The sequence below is a fragment of the Mycothermus thermophilus genome, assembly GCF_041956435.1.
Source record: "Mycothermus thermophilus strain CBS 625.91 unplaced genomic scaffold VTJ04scaffold_1, whole genome shotgun sequence".
In the NCBI taxonomy this organism is placed as follows: Eukaryota; Fungi; Ascomycota; class Sordariomycetes; order Sordariales; family Chaetomiaceae; genus Mycothermus; species Mycothermus thermophilus.
The window spans coordinates 3,298,502-3,316,225 of record NW_027191427.1 but is presented as its reverse complement, the minus strand read 5'-3'; the positions used below and the strand labels follow the sequence as shown (position 1 = coordinate 3,316,225).

The window sequence follows — 17,724 nt, the reverse complement described above, 5'->3', positions numbered from 1 at the left end:
AAAAAGAGAATGGAAGAGGAGAGAGATGATCACGCCTCCTCCATAATCCCTCCCTCGCCGCCGCCCTCCTCTCTCCACTCCCGGCTCTTCTCCGTCAGCCGCTTCACCCCGCTGATCCTGCCTGCCCAGAGACTCTCGATCGGTGTCCTGAAAGTAAAGGCGCGCTGCGAGCTGATCACGCCAATAGCCTGCAGCACCGCCTTGCGGGAGTCGCGACCAAACACGGCCGGATGGTTGATCCACTCCAGGCTCGCCTCAAGTTCGGCATCCAGCGCAGCGACGGTGTTGGGGTCGATGCCGGTTCCCGTACCGAGACCGAGACCGTCGTTGGAACGAGACCGCGGGATGCTGAGCGTGGGCGGGAAGCCTCCTCCGGGGCCGGCGCTGAGGGGGTTGGCGGAGGTTGGTGAAGGGCTGTTCTTCCTGTCCGGAGTACCGGTGGTTGGGGAACCGTCGTTTCCTGGGTGCGGCGTCGAGGGTTGGGACTTGTTGGATGTAGGGACCGGGGGCAGTCCACCCTTTCCAAGACCTTTGAGGATGGAGCGCGTCTCGTTCAACAGCTTGTGGGCACGGTCGTGTTGTCCGCGGCTCACGAGGGTGAGTGCGCGAGTCAACATGTCCGACGTGAGGAGCTCCATGCGCCGCTGGACAACGTGCGGGTGCGGAGGAATCGGGGGTCCGTTGCCCCACGGCTTCTTTGACGAGCCATTAGACGCCGGGAGCATAGTGATGGCGAGTAGGCTGGGGCGGGTGTGTTGCGTCGAGCCCTCCCGGAGGATGTCGCCCCATTGCAGTTCCGCCTGGATCAGTGGAACTTCCTCCACAGATGTGGTCCGTTGCTCGTCCTGATCTACTGGCCCTCCCAAGGCTTCGAGGCCAGAGACGATGTTGTCCCAAGGATCCTGAGGCAATTGTTCTTGAGATGAAGTATCCGGCATGATGACGAGTTGCACAAGAATATCACGCTTGTCGCCAAAACGCAGGTCACCGAGGGTCGCTTCCGCATCCCGGCCAGTCGCACGCTTCGTAATCTGCAACGCACCGCTGATCTTGTGGAACTTAGCCGGCGAGCCCTCGGGAAGTCGGAGCTTGAGCTTCGCGTTCTGGTGAGAGAGTGTCTGCATGGCACCAAGGCACCCAGCGAGGCACTCGCGGAGCATCATCCAGTCCTTGACATATGTGTATGAGGCCTTGGTCCTTGTCGACAACTCAATCATAGTGTCTGGCTTATGGGTCATGCCGAGACCGAACGAATGGATTGTGATCCTGAAATCTAGGTTAGGCACGTTTACAAGATGAATAGTCCGAGGAGAAACCTACTTGGCTGCTTCAGCGCGCGACACGACGAAATCGACGCTGTCGGCATCCGAGGTTGAGGCATCGCTAATGAGCATAATAGTGGCAATGGGGTTGTTGTACTTCCTGCCCATGAGGAGATCCATTGCCACGTTGGCGCCCTCAACCACATCAGCACGGTGACTCTTCTGCCCAACCGGCTTGATGGAGTTAAGCACGTTGCCCCAGCCGGGCCAGGCCTTCGTGGTCATACCAACGATGGGAACACCGCCATTGGAGGAGCCAAACGTGACCAAACCCATGCGATCGCGCTCTCCGAGCGACTGGACCATGAACCGAAGAGCGTCCTTGACAAGGTTGATCTTGACACCTTGCATGGAGGCCGAGATGGGGACAACAACCACCACATCCACAGGAACATGAATCGAAGGCATCGGGCTGCGCGCGAAATTGGTGTACTCAGTCGGGGCGGTCGTAACCGACTTTGCGCCGCCCCATGACGAGGCGAGGGATGAGACGCGCTGCGGACGGACGGAGCCAGACGACCGGTGCCACTCCTCGTCATCCGTCTCGGAGAACTCGCCGCGATCGTAGTCGGGACTGCGGACAGGCGACGTTTCGATGGCGTTCAAATCGAGGAGCGCCTGCTGCCACAGTTTGAGCTGGTTGCGGTTCTCGAAGCGGAGGTGGAATTGCGGCAGCTCGGCGACGGAAAGGCTCAGCGTAAGGATATTTTCGTCAATGGAGCCCGTCTCGGAAACCTCATTCAGGTGCTTCTTGATGAGGATAGAACCCTTCAGCGTGCAACGCGTCTTACGCGGTACGCCGTCGTCTCCCCACTGGCCCTGCTGGTGCGGCACTTTCTTCTCCTTGACGCAGATGAGCATCTCAGCAAAAAGGTAACACTCGAGCTCCTGCCATGACACCTTGTCCTTGCCGACACGGAGGGTTCCGTAGAGACGAAGCTTGCCGAAGCGGCTGAAGTCCAAGCCATGCCAATTGTCGACCTTGTTGCGCAAGTTCTCGGTGATCTCGGCCAACACCTCTGGGGGCTCGTACGGAACAAAACGTGGTGGCGGCATCGTCCGGGCAGGGGACGGAGACCGGATTGATTCCTCCGGCCGGGGTGCGACTGAAGGCGCTGCCAACTGGAGGTCCTCCGGATCGGGTCGCCACTTGTTGTCGGGCACCTCGACAGTGACGAGACAGGTGAGCATCTGCTGCTGCCTGGAGCGGGTGATGGTCGGGTACTCGGAGCGGACCGTGATCGTTGGGGCCGGGATGGGATTGCGTGTAACAACCCTTGGGCTGGAGAGGGAGGTTTCCATTGCCTGGACGTCGTAATCGTGCCGGCGTGGCGGTCCGCTCTGGGTGGTCTCGGGGTAGCCGCCCGAGGAAGCCATGCCAGTCGCTTCGCTATCGCTGCGCATATGGCGTTGTCCATGATAGCGGGGTTCTGAGATGCCCGTCTCGCGGCTGTCATGGCTGTCTCGTTGGCCGGGCCTCGACATGCCAACGGCGCCTGACCTAGCCCCAGATCCCCGGCTGCGCGGCCGCTGGGGTTCATCCCAGTTCGAAGGAGTAGGCGTCGGCGTCGCCTGTGACCGGATGTCGGTGACGGACATGGCGCGAACCATGTTGCTGATTTTTTCTATTGATCAAGTCAGTCAATGCTGCGACATCAGAATATCCATAGCGCAAGGTGAAAACCAACCAATATCCAAAACATTGCCGCCACGGCTGGTGTCCAGATGCAGCGGCGCATTGCAACTCGGGCAATGCTGGGCATCGAAGCTCTGGATGAACTCATAAAAGCATGCTTCGTGTGACACATGAGCGCATGAGAACTGTAATATCCTCTCACCGCGGAGGGTGTGCTCCAGCGGCTCTTCGCAGACAGCGCACTCGCTGCCGACGAAAGTGCGCTCGCGGCGCGCTCTGCTTCCTGAGTTCATTGTCACGGATACTTGGTCTGCTGGTGTTCCGGATCTGAGGCTGCCTTCGCGAGAACGAAGCGAGCCGGTAACAGAGGCGTTGGATCGGTGCGACGGTGCGCCTAGAGTTCCAGAGGTGATAGAACGGCCTGAGGAAAATTAGTCTCTCATCGTTGGGAGCAATGGGTGTCGGTCGTGGGCGGGCTCATTTTCATGACAACAAGTTGCCCGGGTCTTCCTTGAACAAGTCGGTCCAAGACAAGGCGCACTCACCCTTTTCTGGGTACGTTGGTGTTGCGGTTCTTGATGAGGCGATGCTGCTCGCGTAGTCGTACTGGCCGAGGTCCGATCCGGGAGCACGGCGGCTACCAGACCCCGCCGTCGACGAGTGTGAGCTCACAAATCCTCCGAGCTCTGAGAAGATAGATCGGTGGTGGTGGACTTCACGCCCCTTGCCAGCGTGATAATGGTCGTCTGCGAATCCTTGGGTCTTGCTCGTGCGAGATCTGAGAGATCTGCTAAACATGTGGGGATTTGCGTGAAGATGCTGGTGTTGGTCCGAGTGTAGCGGAGGATCGCTCTACGTCTTGCTCGTCAGGGTGACAAGTAGGATGATGTGCACAGGCGAGAGCGGATGGGTGCGGATAATGTGGGACTGGTCCCGGCGAGACGAGCTGATGCTGCTGGCTCGCTAGGTACCTATGCAAAAGCCTGGGGGTCGTGCGTTGTGTTTCAGGCGTAGTAGTATCAGTCCTCAGCAATGCGGTTGTGTCAGAAGGCGGGCATGGCGGCACGAGCTGGATGAGGCGAGATTGGATTCGCAGAACAGGCCAATTCTGTCTGGAACCTTGAACTCTCCTCAAAATTGTCGTTGGCTTGTTGCTGGTGTTGATTTTGTGCTTGTGTTTGTTCTCGTTCTTCAACTCCGTCGCTCTCGTATGATTTCCCCTTTTCGGCCTCCCCGTCTTGTTTCTCGTGATCAATCGATAGAAACTCCAGAGCAAATCAAGCTTGATTGTTCTGATCCACCTTGCAGCTCCAAACGTTGGTGCTGGGAGGTTGCGCAAGGACAAGAATCGGAGGTTCGAGGACAATGGATAAGGGTCGGGGTGTTGCGGCAGAGGTTGTAGTTTCTGTGTAGCCGTGAAACAACTGTTCGGGCACGGTCGGATGTAGGGAGCGAGGGACGGGAACTTGGTGTCCCGGTTGAACAGCGAAAGGAAGTTCAGGTTAAGTTTGGTTGAAACACGTCAGGAAGTTGGCCGCGCTGCAGATTCCGAGGCAGCGAGAGTGGCAGTCAATGGCAAGTCAATCAAGTGAAGTGAAGAAAAAAGAAGGGATGCAAGAGGCTGCCCGGTGGGAGGTCGAGCATCAGCCGGGTCAAAAGCCGGCCATTGGCAACCCAAGGGACTGTCCCGTTCCTGCTGCGTGGGAGATGGAGGTCCAGTTCCATGCAGAGAGAAGAAGGGGCAGGGGTGGAGGAGGACTCCCGCCTTCATCAATCAGTGGCTGGTTGGGTCGGGCGGGCCTAAAGGGGAAGTGGACGGGGGATGCTCCCCTGTCGTCTTGGTTGCTTTCGCGGTGGGTTCGATGGGGCCAAAACGACATGGGTTCGACTTCCTCAATTCTCCGCACAGGGTGTGTCCTGGCAAACACAATGCTCCGACGGTTTCAGTGTCTACTGTGTACACTATGGACGAAATGCCTTACAATGGATCCACGATATGTGCCGGATATGAGGAGTGATGGAAGTGGGCTGGATATGAGTAGTTATGTTTCTTCACAGTACTTATCCAAATGTCTGAAGGGATGCGTGGGGTCACATTCATCATCAAGCCCTGCTCAGGAACAAGCTCCCGTCCCGGTCCGGTGGGAGGGACCTGGGCAAGACTTTCCAGGCCCAGTTTCTTGTGAGTGTGTGGGTGGATGGATGGTCTCTGTTTCATTGATGTGCGGCGAGGCGAGCTGCAACCTCAAGTGACAAGCTCGGCCGCCGGTTCAACCCAGAGTTACTCCAGAGTCCTGGGATTGCCCTCGCCCCCGCTGCCGACTGGTCACGCTCCCCAAACCTGCGGCACCATATGGACTTGGATAATAAGGTTGATGGAGTGGGGAAGTGCAGCGGCAGGATCACGTTCTGCAGCCTGGTAGAGTGGCTGCCAAACGGGCCAAGTCCTCGGGCAATTACACGGGCAATACGTCAACCGACTGAGCGTCTTTGGTTGGTTTGGCGTCATTCGAAGACGAGCAGGTCATCAGCAGGTTCCTGCAGCAAGCTGAACGGGTCGCCCGCGGCAGGACAATGAAAATTACATAGCAGAGTATTCCGGCTGAAACCTCGTCATCCCTTTGGACACCCAGAAATAGCAATGAGGAGGTTAAAAAGAAAGAAACATAAATGGGGTTTGTGTGGAGCATCCAGACGAGAGGGATTCTTCCAAGTGGTGGATAGAGTAGTTATCTGACGCAGTTCCTCTTGCAAGAGCCTGTAAAAATAAATGTATACTTTCAAGTGCTGGGTGCTGCATCTGATTCATTGGATTGGATTCTTCAGATGACATGAAAGCGTTGGGAGCAGTACCCAGTGTGAAAGAGGGGTCGGAGTGTCCAATTGGGTTGGCCGTGTCCCTAGCGCACTGAAACAGGAAGCATCCTCGCCGACGCCGTCTGCTTAGCGGCCGCAGCACGTGGCTCCGAACGCTTGTCAGGTCAGTGCCGTGCTCGCCTGGCATCATCACAGCATGAGATGATGATGCCAACATGTGCAAGCCACATGGTTGGGTCAAGACACATCCATGGGAAACATTGTCTTCACACCATTTTGGCCATCCCCATTCACCGAGGAGGAACCCGAAAGAAGACAAGAAAGGTGTGCGTCCTGCCTGATGTTCCTCAGCTTCGCTGCAGTTCGGACATGAGATTCTCGGCATGCGGGAGGTCTGAGAGCATCTGTTCGTACCAAATCGTTGTGCTGATCATCACAAGGTTACAGCACTAATCTAGCCACTGCATGTTTCATTTCCTCTCCATGAGGTTCTACAGGCAAAAAAACGAAGGTTCGAAAAGAGTCAAAACTAGGTCTCTTCCTTCATATTGACAACCAACCTGACGGTAAGTATCTGACTACTCCGTATCGCCCTTGTGAAAGCCATCTCAGCGGTTCACCGAACAGCTTCGTATGCCTTTACGCCCTGTCATTTCGCACCGTTGCTGGATGACAGGCTGGGCTCCTTTTGGTCTGACGCTAAAACCGGCACCATGTTGCCTTCTCGAGTGAAGAACCTGGTCAGTGCATTTTGGGTTGGGGCCATGCAGGAAGTCGATAGCTTGCCTACCCTGTTCTGGAAAGGCCATGATTTGCAGTGGCAAGTCCCTCGCCATCACTATCATGAGGAACTTGAGAAACACCGAGGAACCACTGGCCACCGGAGAATACCAAGTAGTACTCCAACGGCGAAGGTGGCGGAGGCCACGGAGATGGCCGGACTTTTACTCTACGTACATTGACCAACACTTGGAAATTCTCTCTCTTGTTCGGACTCTCCACCTCCACGATTTGCTTATTGCTGGAAAACAGGATCTCGAAAGCGGAGAACTCCAAGCAAGTGAAGAAAGTTGAAGACCACCTCCCAGTTCTGCGACCCCGCGCGATGACCTATCATTGGCAGGGATTATGCCAGAAGCAACGGCGAAGCCTCTGATGAACGGGGGCGCCCGTTTTACCTTGCGCCTGCTGCTCATACCGAGAACCTATATCTGCTACGTACTGGATGTAACCCAGCCTATGATTACTACTACTACACGGAGACCGTGCCCAATGCTCGGTCAGACTTGTGAGAGTTGAGGCAAGATGACTGTGGGTTGTGGACGTTGTCAGTCTTCCTCACAAGGCTGCTTGAAGAGGGGGCAATCCAAGAGCTGGCCTCAGTTCAAGTTCGAGGTGTGGCAAACTCTCGCCTTCTCGAAGGCTTCGTCCACCATACCAAGACTGGCAAAGTCACACAAACACACAGCAGCTCCAGCAGCCAACCATCACCAACATCACCCACCTCAGTCGGTCCGTGTGGCCAACGAGCGGGGTCTTCTGATGGCCGTGGGGGCATGCTGGGAGGTATGCTACGTGCCGCACCTGGAAGACACGATGTGTAGCATCTGGCCATGGCATTCTCTTTCCTTCTGTGGGCATATACACAATCGAGCAGGTTTCCTCACGGACTACCGAAGTGAACGTCTCGGCGATGTTACGGGCTGCCCACATGTCATTTTACAAGTTTTGTCCACTTCCCATTTTGGGCCGATGCCATGCTGATATCAATACCGGGACCCAACCCGAAAGCGAAGTGATGATGCAGGTGACATCCGCAATCTCTCATTCTACGTATCCGTATACTTAGTATGTTCTGTAGGTCAGGTATCTGGTCTCTGGAACCCGAGTCAATGTGGCTGGAAGAGGTGTGGCTGGTGACCTCACCACCGGGTTTCCGGACAACACAACGACGGAACACAACGCAACACACAGGTGGACCAGCCGGTCATCAAGAACCGAGAATGTGGATGAGGCTGAAACAGGCCAATCGCATGGATCCGGTCTGGGGGGTTCAAAAAGAAGCAACAATCAACAAAAATTTCAACCCTGGGACATGCAGAAACTCATCGCGACATCATCCACGTAGCCTCAAGAAAAGCAAAGCACAAACAAAGAAGAAACCTCCGATGGATCTCAACTCGGCTGGGGAAACCTTGGTGTGATCGCCACAGCCTCTGCCGGGCTGGCGATCTCCCCCCAGACAAGCTTTCGGGTTCGTTGCTTGGATTCGTGTTTTGGGCCTTCGCAAGCATATCCTCAACCCTCAGATCTCAGACGCGACGTTGGAGTGTGTACAATGCAGCCTGCTCACCGCCCATACGATTACCTGCACAGGCTCCAAGCGAACCATTCCAGGCACATCGCGAGCGGTACGTAGGACAGTCGTAGTGGGATTTCCCGCGCGCGAAAAACCTCTCTGGAGGTTGCAGCGCGCAGTGCAAAAAAAAAAACCAACTTCTCTCGTTGCGACGCCGCTTGTTTCTGCGTCTCTCTCCGGAGCAAACCAGAACCAAACGAACGGACGACGAGCCCTGGCTGACGTTGCTTTCTTCCCCACCCTCCCGCCTTCCGGTGGCCGATGACCCCGGCCGTCTGTTCGGCCGTCCGTGCGCACACCACATCTCACTGCCGCCCGCTCGCCTGCCGCTCCAACAAGATGAGGGGTTCCGGGCGAGCCAGGGCAAAGAGCAGACAAGGAGAGAACGCAGCGCAAAAAGATGGTGGGTGTGATGGATGGAGTCAACCGTTTTGCCGGCCACTGCCGCTCCGGGGGATGGAACCCCTGGTCCCGGCAGCAACATCGCGAATCCTCCTGAAGACAACTTCCTTCCTACGAGTGTTCCTCAACCTTGAGGTGCGATGATGATATTCCTCTTGCGCAGATCACCAGGTCAACTCACCGGTAACTACTATAGTACTCTGGACTGCCTCCTTGGCTCTTGTTTGTCTGTCTGTCAGACATGCTAACGTCTGCATGAGAGAAACATCGAGCGACTGGAACCGAGCTCGGATCCATGATTTACTGCCCTGCAAGCCCTGTGTTTTGGCGCCTGCGGGCATGCTCAGACCGGCCTGTTGACAGGCTCCGTCGACAAGTTGAAACAGTGCTCCCAGATTCTCAGAGATTGGATGGGAACTTTGTTCATTCTCTGTCCCAGGAACTCTGACGGAATACCTACCGGTATCCGGGCCTGGTTGTTTCAAAAATACCTAGCATGTGTTGTGTAAGCCGGGTAACCATGATAGCCAAGTCAACGTCTCGGTTCACCGATTGTTTCCTCGATGAGCCGGACGAAGGATCTCCCCATTGCCGTCTGCATGGCATCGGTTGTTACACCAGAGCCCAGATCTAAGTCGCACTTGTGGCTCTCGCCGCTGCAGTGCCACACCAGTCGAATCCTCTGCTGTCTCATCACATGGCTGGTGTTTGTATCATCTTCCATCCCCAGGTCCTCTTTTAGCTGTGACACCTCACAGCCACACGCTTCAGTCGTCAGCTTCTGGAGCGAGACGACGAGGCGAGCGCCTCGTTGCGAGCCAAAGCGGTTGCACAGCAGGGCGCTGAAAAAATTCCTGCCGCTGATTCCATAGTATTCCTTTGGAGAAGGAGGAGGAGGACAAAGTTGATGATACCTCGCCAGCAAATACCGAGCTCATGTGGAACCGCCCTAGGGCCGAGGGAGGAATTCTCCTCCAACGGCATCAGGGAAACACCCTTGAGGTTGTACGCCGTAACGCCGCTTCAGCTCTCCGCATCTCGGCTACGTCCTTAGTCTCGTCCGGGGAAGCTATAGAGATGGGGGAGATGGACCGTTTGGGCCAGCTCCGGACGGCATGTAGACCTTGTTTCTGACAGTCAAAGCGACAACCTTTTTTTGTTGGCCTCGTTGGAATTCGAAATCCCTGGCCCCCTCCACCCTCGAGGCAGAGATTGTTCTCTCTCTGCCTTTCTCGCATAGACCGCTCACCAATACTCGTTGAACCGTCCACATCGCTACCAGCCTTGTCTCCGTATAATACACCTGCGAGTACTCCGTCCTCCGTAGTGTACCAGGTAATAGGTCAAGCAAAAAAGAGAGAGCACAGACACTCCGGCATCCAACGCCACCAAGCATCCTTGCCGCCTCTCGCACTTGCGCGCGCGCTGCGATGCATGTCGATCAGCGGGAAACCAACCGACAGCGAGTTCCGGGCCTTTCTAGACTTAACCTCCTCCGCAACGAAGGACCCGGAGCTTGACTTGTTCGAGTATAGATCGATGAGTGTGCCGCGGGCAGATGTCTGTGTGTTTGCGTGCGTGTCCTGGGGTTTGGCGAGCCCTATGCAGAGTTGCGGAGAGCCTTGCGATGGAGGGTCGCTAGCTACGCCACACGTATCGAGATGATGATGAGGAGGAGTATGCAGGACAGTTGTGCTGCCCGGCGTGGGTGGGCAGTTGATTTCCCATGCATCTGCGATCTGTGCGTTGCGGAGGCTTGAGGATGCTCATGTTGTCGGGCTCTGAGACCAACGTATGAGTACATACCACACACTCCTCCTGCTTGACAGTCCATCACATGTTTCCTATAGACGACATTGCGGCGACAAACTTTTCGCTGTGGTGCCTGAGTTAAATCATCTATGTCGAGTTAGATAGAACGAAGAAGAGAAGACGAAGGTGAAAACGGAGAAAAGGCGAGAAAAACAGGCAGAGATCCAAGAGGTGACGAAAATCCAAGAGGAAAAGTAAGAAAATATACATGAGAAGGCTGAAAGTCTGAGGCCGCCACTTCACAGAACACGAAAGATGGCTTACATCAACATCAGGCCAAACAAATGCTGTAAGGCAACTGATCACCACATCACATTGTGGATGCCTGACTGAGTCCGTGCACACACAGCTGGGAGACCGCAGGACGTATACACACACGAACGCAGTTCACGAGACGTAAGAGCTGTCCAGCTCCGGGAGGGGAACCCGAGGAACCTCTGGAGATGGCAAATGTCATGAGGAATCCGAGACATGGAGAAACGCTGATCCCTCGAGGCAAGTTCGGATGAAAGTTGACATGGGCGATCAAACATACAAGCACCGGAAGAGGACGATCCATCGAGGATGTTCACAAAGCAGGATGGCCACAGGACGGCCATGAGTCTTTCCCATCAGGTAGGTACTGTGCTTGGACATCTAAGTGCGAATAGGGAAGCCAGAGGATGGAGATCCAAAGTGTACGTAGGTTTCCGGCTCAACCCAACCATCCTCTAGTCAAGCAACAACATCACGCCTGTCCCTTTTTCCTGCCCTGCTTTTCATTTTACAGCCAAGTCAAGCTCAATCCTCATCCCAGTTCTGTTTTGGTTCCCATATGTTAGCAAAAGGAATGTGATAACCATCAAGAAGAGGGGTAAATTGGGTGTTAACTCACCGGGTTAGGTCCAGGGGGCTTCGGCCCGCCGGCTTGCCGGGCGACGATGATCTGATCAACGGAGAGGATGGTGCGGACGGCCTCGGTGGCGAGCTTGATGGCCCAGTGCTTGGTGACGAGCAAGTCAAGAATGCCCTCTTCTTCGGCATCCAAGACACCCGTGCCATCTTGGTTCTATGAAAAATAGTGTTAGCCATGTTTCATGTCAGACGACATCTCGCATAGCACTCACCTCGATATCCACACCCGTGGACCAGCCGTCCTGCTTCTGGTGGGCAGCATACAGCCGGCTGACAACCTCCGTGGCGTCGAGGCCGGCGCTTTCGGCGAGGGTGCGGGGAACAACCTCAAAGGCCTCGCCGTACTTCTTGATGGAGTACTGCGCCAGCCCCTGAGTCTTGTCGCCGACAGCTTGTATCCTCTCGACAAGCTCAATCTCGGTGGCGCCGGCCCCAGGGACTAGACGGGCGTCCTTGGTGATGGCCTTGATGACGTTGACACCATCATCCACAGCACGCTCAATGTCGTCGAGGTGGTTCTGAGTGGCACCGCGCAGGACGAGGGTGGCAGTACGGGTCTCTTCATCCTCCTGGCGGAAGACGGTAACACGGTCGCCGCCGATCTCCTGAGTCTCAACAACGTCGATCTTGCCCATCTCATCCGGCATAGGGGCGCCGAGGCGGGCGAGCGGGGTGGCGCCGACAACGCGGCATAGACGCCGCAACTCGAACTTGCTGAGGATCTTGATGACGAGAATGCCATAGCGGTTGAGGTAGTGCATCGCAAGCTCGCCAACGGTAGAGCCGGCGACGATGACACGCAGACCGACGTCATGCAGCGACTTGATGGTGGCCTCGAGACGCTCTTCCTCGCCACGGCTGAAGTCGAGCATCTCCTTGGCGTTGTGAAGCAGCACGGTACCCTTGGTTTCGGTCTGGCTGATGTCGATGGGGCATGTGTAAACGGCGACCTTGGCCTTCTGGGCCTTCTTGACTGTTCCATCAGGCTCCTTGGCGAACACCATGCCCTTGACAACGCGGCTCTGGTCGAGGCTGCCGCCCATGATCTTGACAACGCGGATGTTGTCAACGTTGAAGTTCGCAGGGTTCTTGGGAAGCACAGCAAGCACCGCCTCGGCAACCAATCCCGCCAGGAACTCTTCGCTGCCATTCTGCTTGCTGCCGATGACAGTGCGGAGCGCCTTGCTGAGATCCTCCTTGGACCGCAGATCCTCGATCTTGTCGATTTCGAGCTCATCGAGAGCATCAAGAGCAATCTTTTGCGCCCTCTCGTAACCCGTAACAATGTCTGCGGTCTTGAGGCCCATGCGCAACAAATCCTCGGCCTTCTTGAGAAGCTCGCCGGCAAGGACGACGACCAGGTTTGTGGCGTCACCCATCTCAGACTCCTGCTGTTGGCTCGCCATGACGAGCAACTTGGCGGCGGGGTGAACGACATCGAGCTCGCGCAAAATCGTTGCAGAATCGGAGGTGAGAATCATCTTTTGTAGGTGATTGATGACGATCTTGTTGCGGCCGTAGGGGCCAAGGGATGTTTGGACGGTGGACGAGATGGCCCGGCAGGCGTCGATGTTGCGGAGGACGGCTCCATCCTCGGAGTCATAGCTAGAGATGAGAAGTGGTGGTTAGCGGTCTCAGCTGCATCTTGGTTCCAACATTGTTGCTGTTGTTCAGGGGCTCGTGATGGTCATCATGGCGGGACGACCAGCATGGCGGGGTAGGGGGTGTAGGGAAGCATGTGTACCTGTTGTAGCCCTGCTTGAACAGGCCGGCGTTGGGAGCGCCGGGAATATTTAGCGACATGGTGACGGATGTTTCTTTCGAAGTTGGGGCGTCGAGGCGGGTCTGGGTTGTTGTGAGTCGGCCTGCAACTCTTGCGTGTCGATGCCTTGAACCTTTAGAAGCTTCCCCAAAAAATCGGGTCGAACCTGGAAGTTCGATGAAGCTCCCAGATGGGCTTGGCCCCGCAATCGGGCCCGGGCTTGGCACGGCGGTGGACCCGGGTCATCCAGGCTCGCCACGGGCTGCCAGGCGGACCCACAGGCTGGTGCGCGCGGTAGACGATCAGCGCGACAGGGCATCTTCTCAGGAACGCCTGCCAGGACCAACTTGCATTTCGATCACAACCTCACCTCAGTCTCTTAGCTTCTTCTCTTGCCACGCCAACCAAATTCCATCAACATCAAGACGTTGCTGATACTATCGTTTCTGACACCAACCACAGCAACGCGACAACCGTTATTCAATCGCGATCAATCAATCCGCCCTTCAGAACTAGCCATGGCGCCTGGTACGTCGCGGCTGGCTTTTCCATTCAATTGAAGCGTCCTTGAGTTGCAGTGCAACCTGCAGGTCTATCATTACAGGCCCATGCTAACCCATCTCCTCCGAACCCAGCATCATCAGTTCCGCCGCCGCTCCCCCCCTCGGTTGAGGAGGCGTACCGTCGTAAATGCATCCAACTCAAGCAGCGAACAAGCGAGGTCGAGGAAGCCAACGACGCCGCCAGGCTGCGTCTCGCCCGCCTCAAGCGCCAGGTCGAAAAGATGCGCCTCGAGCGCGCGTTCCTGCTCGAACAGCTCGCCAAACGGACAAGCACCAACGTTGAGGATTCTGACGGAAGCCCGAGCCCACCGCCGACAGTAAGCTCAGCACCAGCACCACCTACGCCACCGCTCCACGACCAGTTATTAACCTCCAAACAGCCTAAGGAGAAGCCGTTGCGGGTCAAGCGCGGGCACCGGAAGGCCCCGATTCTTGCCAATCTAGATGTCCCATCCATTGCTGGTGGCAGTACTCCTGGTTCGACTTTCATTAGCCAAAACATTCTCGTCCGCTCTTCGGGCTCTGACGCTCTTTCCGCAGCTCAAACTGGCGATAGCAAAGCCAATGGCGTCAGCAAGTCCGCCGGCCAACCCCCCAAGAAGCCCGGTACCGCGTTCGACCTTTACTGCGAAGACATGCGCAAGGACAAGAGCAAAGATGCCGCCGAACTCGAAGACGAAGCTCTCTCTCAAAGCTGGAAGGAGCTCCCCGAGTCCAAGCGCGCCGAGTACGAATCACGCGCCGAGAAGCATATGGCGCAGTACGAGAAAGACAAGGCGGAGCACGAAGCCGCCGCAAATGAGGCCAAGGAAGATGCTGCGGCCAAGAGTAAGGCCGAGAGCGGAAACACCGATAAAGGAGACTCGACCGAGTCCGACCGGCCGGAAGCCAGTGATGCTGCTGCGCCTTCCGGTGCTGCCGCCGATGAGGATGTTGAAATGGCCAACTACGACACCGATCAGGAGACGCAGGTCGATAAGCCCGACGAGTAGCGTTCCGAGGGCGGGAATGTCGGAGTCACAGGGGGCCACTGGGCTTGGGGGACTGGCCATTGGGTGGCGTGAAGTACAGTGGGCAGGGAATTTGTTTTGGTTCGCAGCCATGATCAGGTTGACGGGGGAAAAGGTCGGAAGTGATATCATACCCACGAGTTGCTCGAGTCTGGTAGCCAGGGACCCCAATACCTTCAACCGCCGAGTTGTTGTACTTGCCTTGTTCATGGGGCGCGGTCAGTTTGGTTCGTTTTGTTGCGCCGGCGTTTATAGGGTTCAACCAGGGAGACAGGGTCAGGCATGTATAGTATATGTAGACTGGAGGACTTAATGACACAAGTAAGGCTCAACCGGAGCCTTTAAAAACTCTCTTTGGGGCCTTCGAGGGGATTTCTGGGATGTTCCTAAATCGGTCCATCACTATTTCGTGTTGACCTTCATCCTCCATCCTTTGTATGAGGTGTCTGTCGGAAGGACAATAATATGGCCTCTGCGAATCCACACCCGTCTCTATATAGATATTGGGTTGCTTGAAGGCATGCCTGATGGAACTACGAAAATGATGTAGAACACAAACCAGTTGTGAACGATCCCAGATCTAAGAATGACAGTGCAACAACAGGGAAGCCATGAGTTATTATCCAACTTGCGCAAAACGATACAAATGCCAGAGAAATATATATACTCTGATCAACAACAGCAACTCCAATCGCGCCATGCAACCGAGCAATGCCCAACGCAACATCCTATAACCCAACACAATTATCAACATTTGGAACCAATGCCCGCTTGACAATCCAAAACGCCGTCATCGCAAATAACAGGAGGAAACCATCGATATGAAACGGGTTGACCGGCTGACGAGGTATGGACAACAAGATGAAAGGCCATGGACCGCGTGGAGATTGAGCGTCAAAACGACACATAATGACCGTACGGCCACGGTCGGCGATCATATACCAACAGCCAAGTCAACGGCGATGTTCACCAGGGCCACGAGAATTTCCGCGGCAATGAGGATGATGACTGTGAGTACTAGTTAGCTCCTACTCTCGTAATACGGGGTTAGAATAAAGCAAACTCACCAATCCACTCCAACTTCTCTCCATGTCCGTGACTCAACTGCTCCTTCAACACCTCCAACAAATCCGCAATTACGTCGAGCCTCTCGGTCAGCAGGCCGACACGCTGGTCCATCTCGAGGTAGCTCCGGACGGCCTGGTAGACGGGCTCGAGTTGTGGCTCCACCCAGAAGAGCTCAGGGGTGTCGAGAACGGAGCCGTTCAGATGGATGCTGATGCGCAGGATGAAGAGATCACCGATTTGCATGTTGATTTGTGCCCGCGAAAGGTTGATCTTGCCCGTCAGCGCGAGCTGCGCAGGGATGTCCTTGCAGGACTCGATGGTTTCGGCGATCAGTTCTTCGAATAGGGAGGTCTGGTGTGGAATGAGAGGTTAGCGATTCGGATACTGAAGCAATAAGCCAAGATACAGACAACTTGCCTTGACGCTCTGCGCGAGGGCGTGAGAGATGGCCAGCTTCGTCATGTAGTTGTGCTTGTCTCTCAACGCGATAAAGTCGTTGTAGATACGGGCCTGGTACTCGTTGGTGTAGTAAAAGTTGAACAGCTCCGTCTCGACATCGTCCGGCGCCAGCTTTTCCACCTCGAACTTGGCAATCTCCTTAAGAAAGCGCTGCTCCTGGGCGGCCGTCATGCCCCATATGACAACGACGCCATAGTCGAAGAGGAACACTTCGGGAGTGTGGACCTGGATGTCAAAGTCGGCGACCTCTGCGGCCATGTCGTCCTCCTGATGGTCATCGCCGAAAGATGACAAGGAGGCCACCTCATCAAGGTTTTCTTCGCCGGCGGAAACCCCATTGTGCCCCTGAGCCGAATGGACAAGATCGATCAAATCGCCTGTCGAGTGGCGGCGTTCCGGGGTTGATTGGACCTGGCCAAAGCGGTCGAGGCGAGTGGCCTGGACTTTCCTGGACGCATAGCTGTAGGGGGTATATATGCACTCGTCAATGAGCTTCGGATTTGCTCCACGGGACTTGCCTCTCCCCTTCAGGAAGTGGAGGAGATTGTCCATCTGATAGCGGTTGGCGGTGCAGTAAGCGGTGACGCGCGGCAGGCGGTTGCGGTCGGCTTTTCCGAGACGGAGAGCATCACGGCGGGCAGTTGGGTCCTTGATGCGTGTGTATTGCGAGTAAACGTCGCGTGCCGACTCTTCGTCGGCCTCCTCCTCCGGCTCGAGATCCGGCGTCGGCAGAAGCTTGAGTTTCTGGGCGTTCTTGGTGCTTCGCTGCGGGCCGATCTTGGACGCGCCAGCATTGCCGGTGGCGGCAAGGGGTAGGGTACTGCCGGACCCGGATGGAATGCCACTCAGGCTGTTACGCCGGCGAAGCCTGTTGTTCAAGGCGCCCAGCGCCCCCGGGCTGATCGAGAGAGCTGTCACAGACGAAGCGGACGGTGTTCGTGCGGGTCGCGGGCGTTGATACGGGGGTTCGGGTGAGAAGGTCTTGCTGACGGGGTTGGGATTAAAGGTGACTGTCCGTTGAGGCTTCGTTGTGGGACGAGAAGATCCGGCAAGAAGAGGAGTGTCCTCGGCGACAGGTGCAGCTTGGTCAGCCATGTTGAGCTGAGAAACGGTGAAAGCTTGTGTCGCCCCGGATACGTGCGGCGTGCAACGGAACAGCTGCCAGGATCAAATGCGTGAGATAAAACTGTCCTACCGCTCCATGGAGGACTAATTGGCATGTGTTCGGCCTCCTCGTGTAGAGAAGGCACTGGTACGGATGCTGATTGGGATGGTTGCTGGACGGACTTTGTTGTGATGGTTCGCCCTTCTGGCTCCATCAGATGACGTCTTTGGCGCTTTGTGTCTTGGCCCGAGAGCCAAGGGTGGCCTTGGCAGCAATTCTTCAACGCCAAGAGACTCCTCCCAACACAACATCTCAAGGGAAAAAAAGACGAGAAAAAAAGACGAGAAAAAAAGACGAGAAAAAAGACGAGAAAAAAGACGAGAAAAAAGACGAGAAAAAAGACGAGAAAAAAGACGAGAAAAAAGACGAGAAAAAAGACGAGAAAAAGAACGAGAAAAAGAACGAGAAAAAGAACGAGAAAAAGAACAAGAAAAGAAGAAGAAGAAACAAGGAAC

At 55.7% G+C, this 17,724-nt stretch overlaps 5 protein-coding genes across 5 annotated transcripts; 1 reads left to right on the top strand and 4 right to left on the bottom strand.

The window, feature by feature from the left end:
* Positions 1 to 29: 29 nt before the first annotated feature.
* Positions 30 to 3,756, bottom strand: VTJ04DRAFT_1226 (uncharacterized protein; the record flags this gene model as incomplete). The annotated part of the gene is made up of 4 exons (XM_069358891.1): positions 30 to 1,266; positions 1,321 to 2,947; positions 3,011 to 3,379; positions 3,504 to 3,756. 4 exons carry the CDS (start codon positions 3,754 to 3,756, stop codon positions 30 to 32), a joined length of 3,486 nt encoding a protein of 1,161 aa, XP_069223835.1.
* Positions 3,757 to 11,128: 7,372 nt separating this feature from the next.
* On the bottom strand, positions 11,129 to 13,045 carry VTJ04DRAFT_1225 (uncharacterized protein; the record flags this gene model as incomplete). The annotated part of the gene is made up of 4 exons (XM_069358890.1): positions 11,129 to 11,146; positions 11,223 to 11,396; positions 11,455 to 12,847; positions 12,987 to 13,045. The coding sequence occupies 4 exons, from the start codon at positions 13,043 to 13,045 to the stop codon at positions 11,129 to 11,131; spliced, it is 1,644 nt and encodes a 547-aa protein (XP_069223834.1).
* A 477-nt stretch (positions 13,046 to 13,522) lies between these two features.
* On the top strand, positions 13,523 to 14,559 carry VTJ04DRAFT_1224 (uncharacterized protein; the record flags this gene model as incomplete). Its single annotated transcript, XM_069358889.1, has 4 exons — positions 13,523 to 13,532; positions 13,640 to 13,884; positions 13,948 to 14,044; positions 14,108 to 14,559. 4 exons carry the CDS (start codon positions 13,523 to 13,525, stop codon positions 14,557 to 14,559), a joined length of 804 nt encoding a protein of 267 aa, XP_069223833.1.
* A 25-nt stretch (positions 14,560 to 14,584) lies between these two features.
* Positions 14,585 to 15,485, bottom strand: VTJ04DRAFT_1223 (uncharacterized protein; the record flags this gene model as incomplete). Its single annotated transcript, XM_069358888.1, has 2 exons — positions 14,585 to 14,877; positions 15,320 to 15,485. 2 exons carry the CDS (start codon positions 15,483 to 15,485, stop codon positions 14,585 to 14,587), a joined length of 459 nt encoding a protein of 152 aa, XP_069223832.1.
* Positions 15,486 to 15,511: 26 nt separating this feature from the next.
* VTJ04DRAFT_1222 (uncharacterized protein) lies at positions 15,512 to 17,199 on the bottom strand (the record flags this gene model as incomplete). Its single annotated transcript, XM_069358887.1, has 3 exons — positions 15,512 to 15,585; positions 15,645 to 15,996; positions 16,063 to 17,199. 3 exons carry the CDS (start codon positions 17,197 to 17,199, stop codon positions 15,512 to 15,514), a joined length of 1,563 nt encoding a protein of 520 aa, XP_069223831.1.
* Between the last annotated feature and the right edge of the window lie 525 nt (positions 17,200 to 17,724).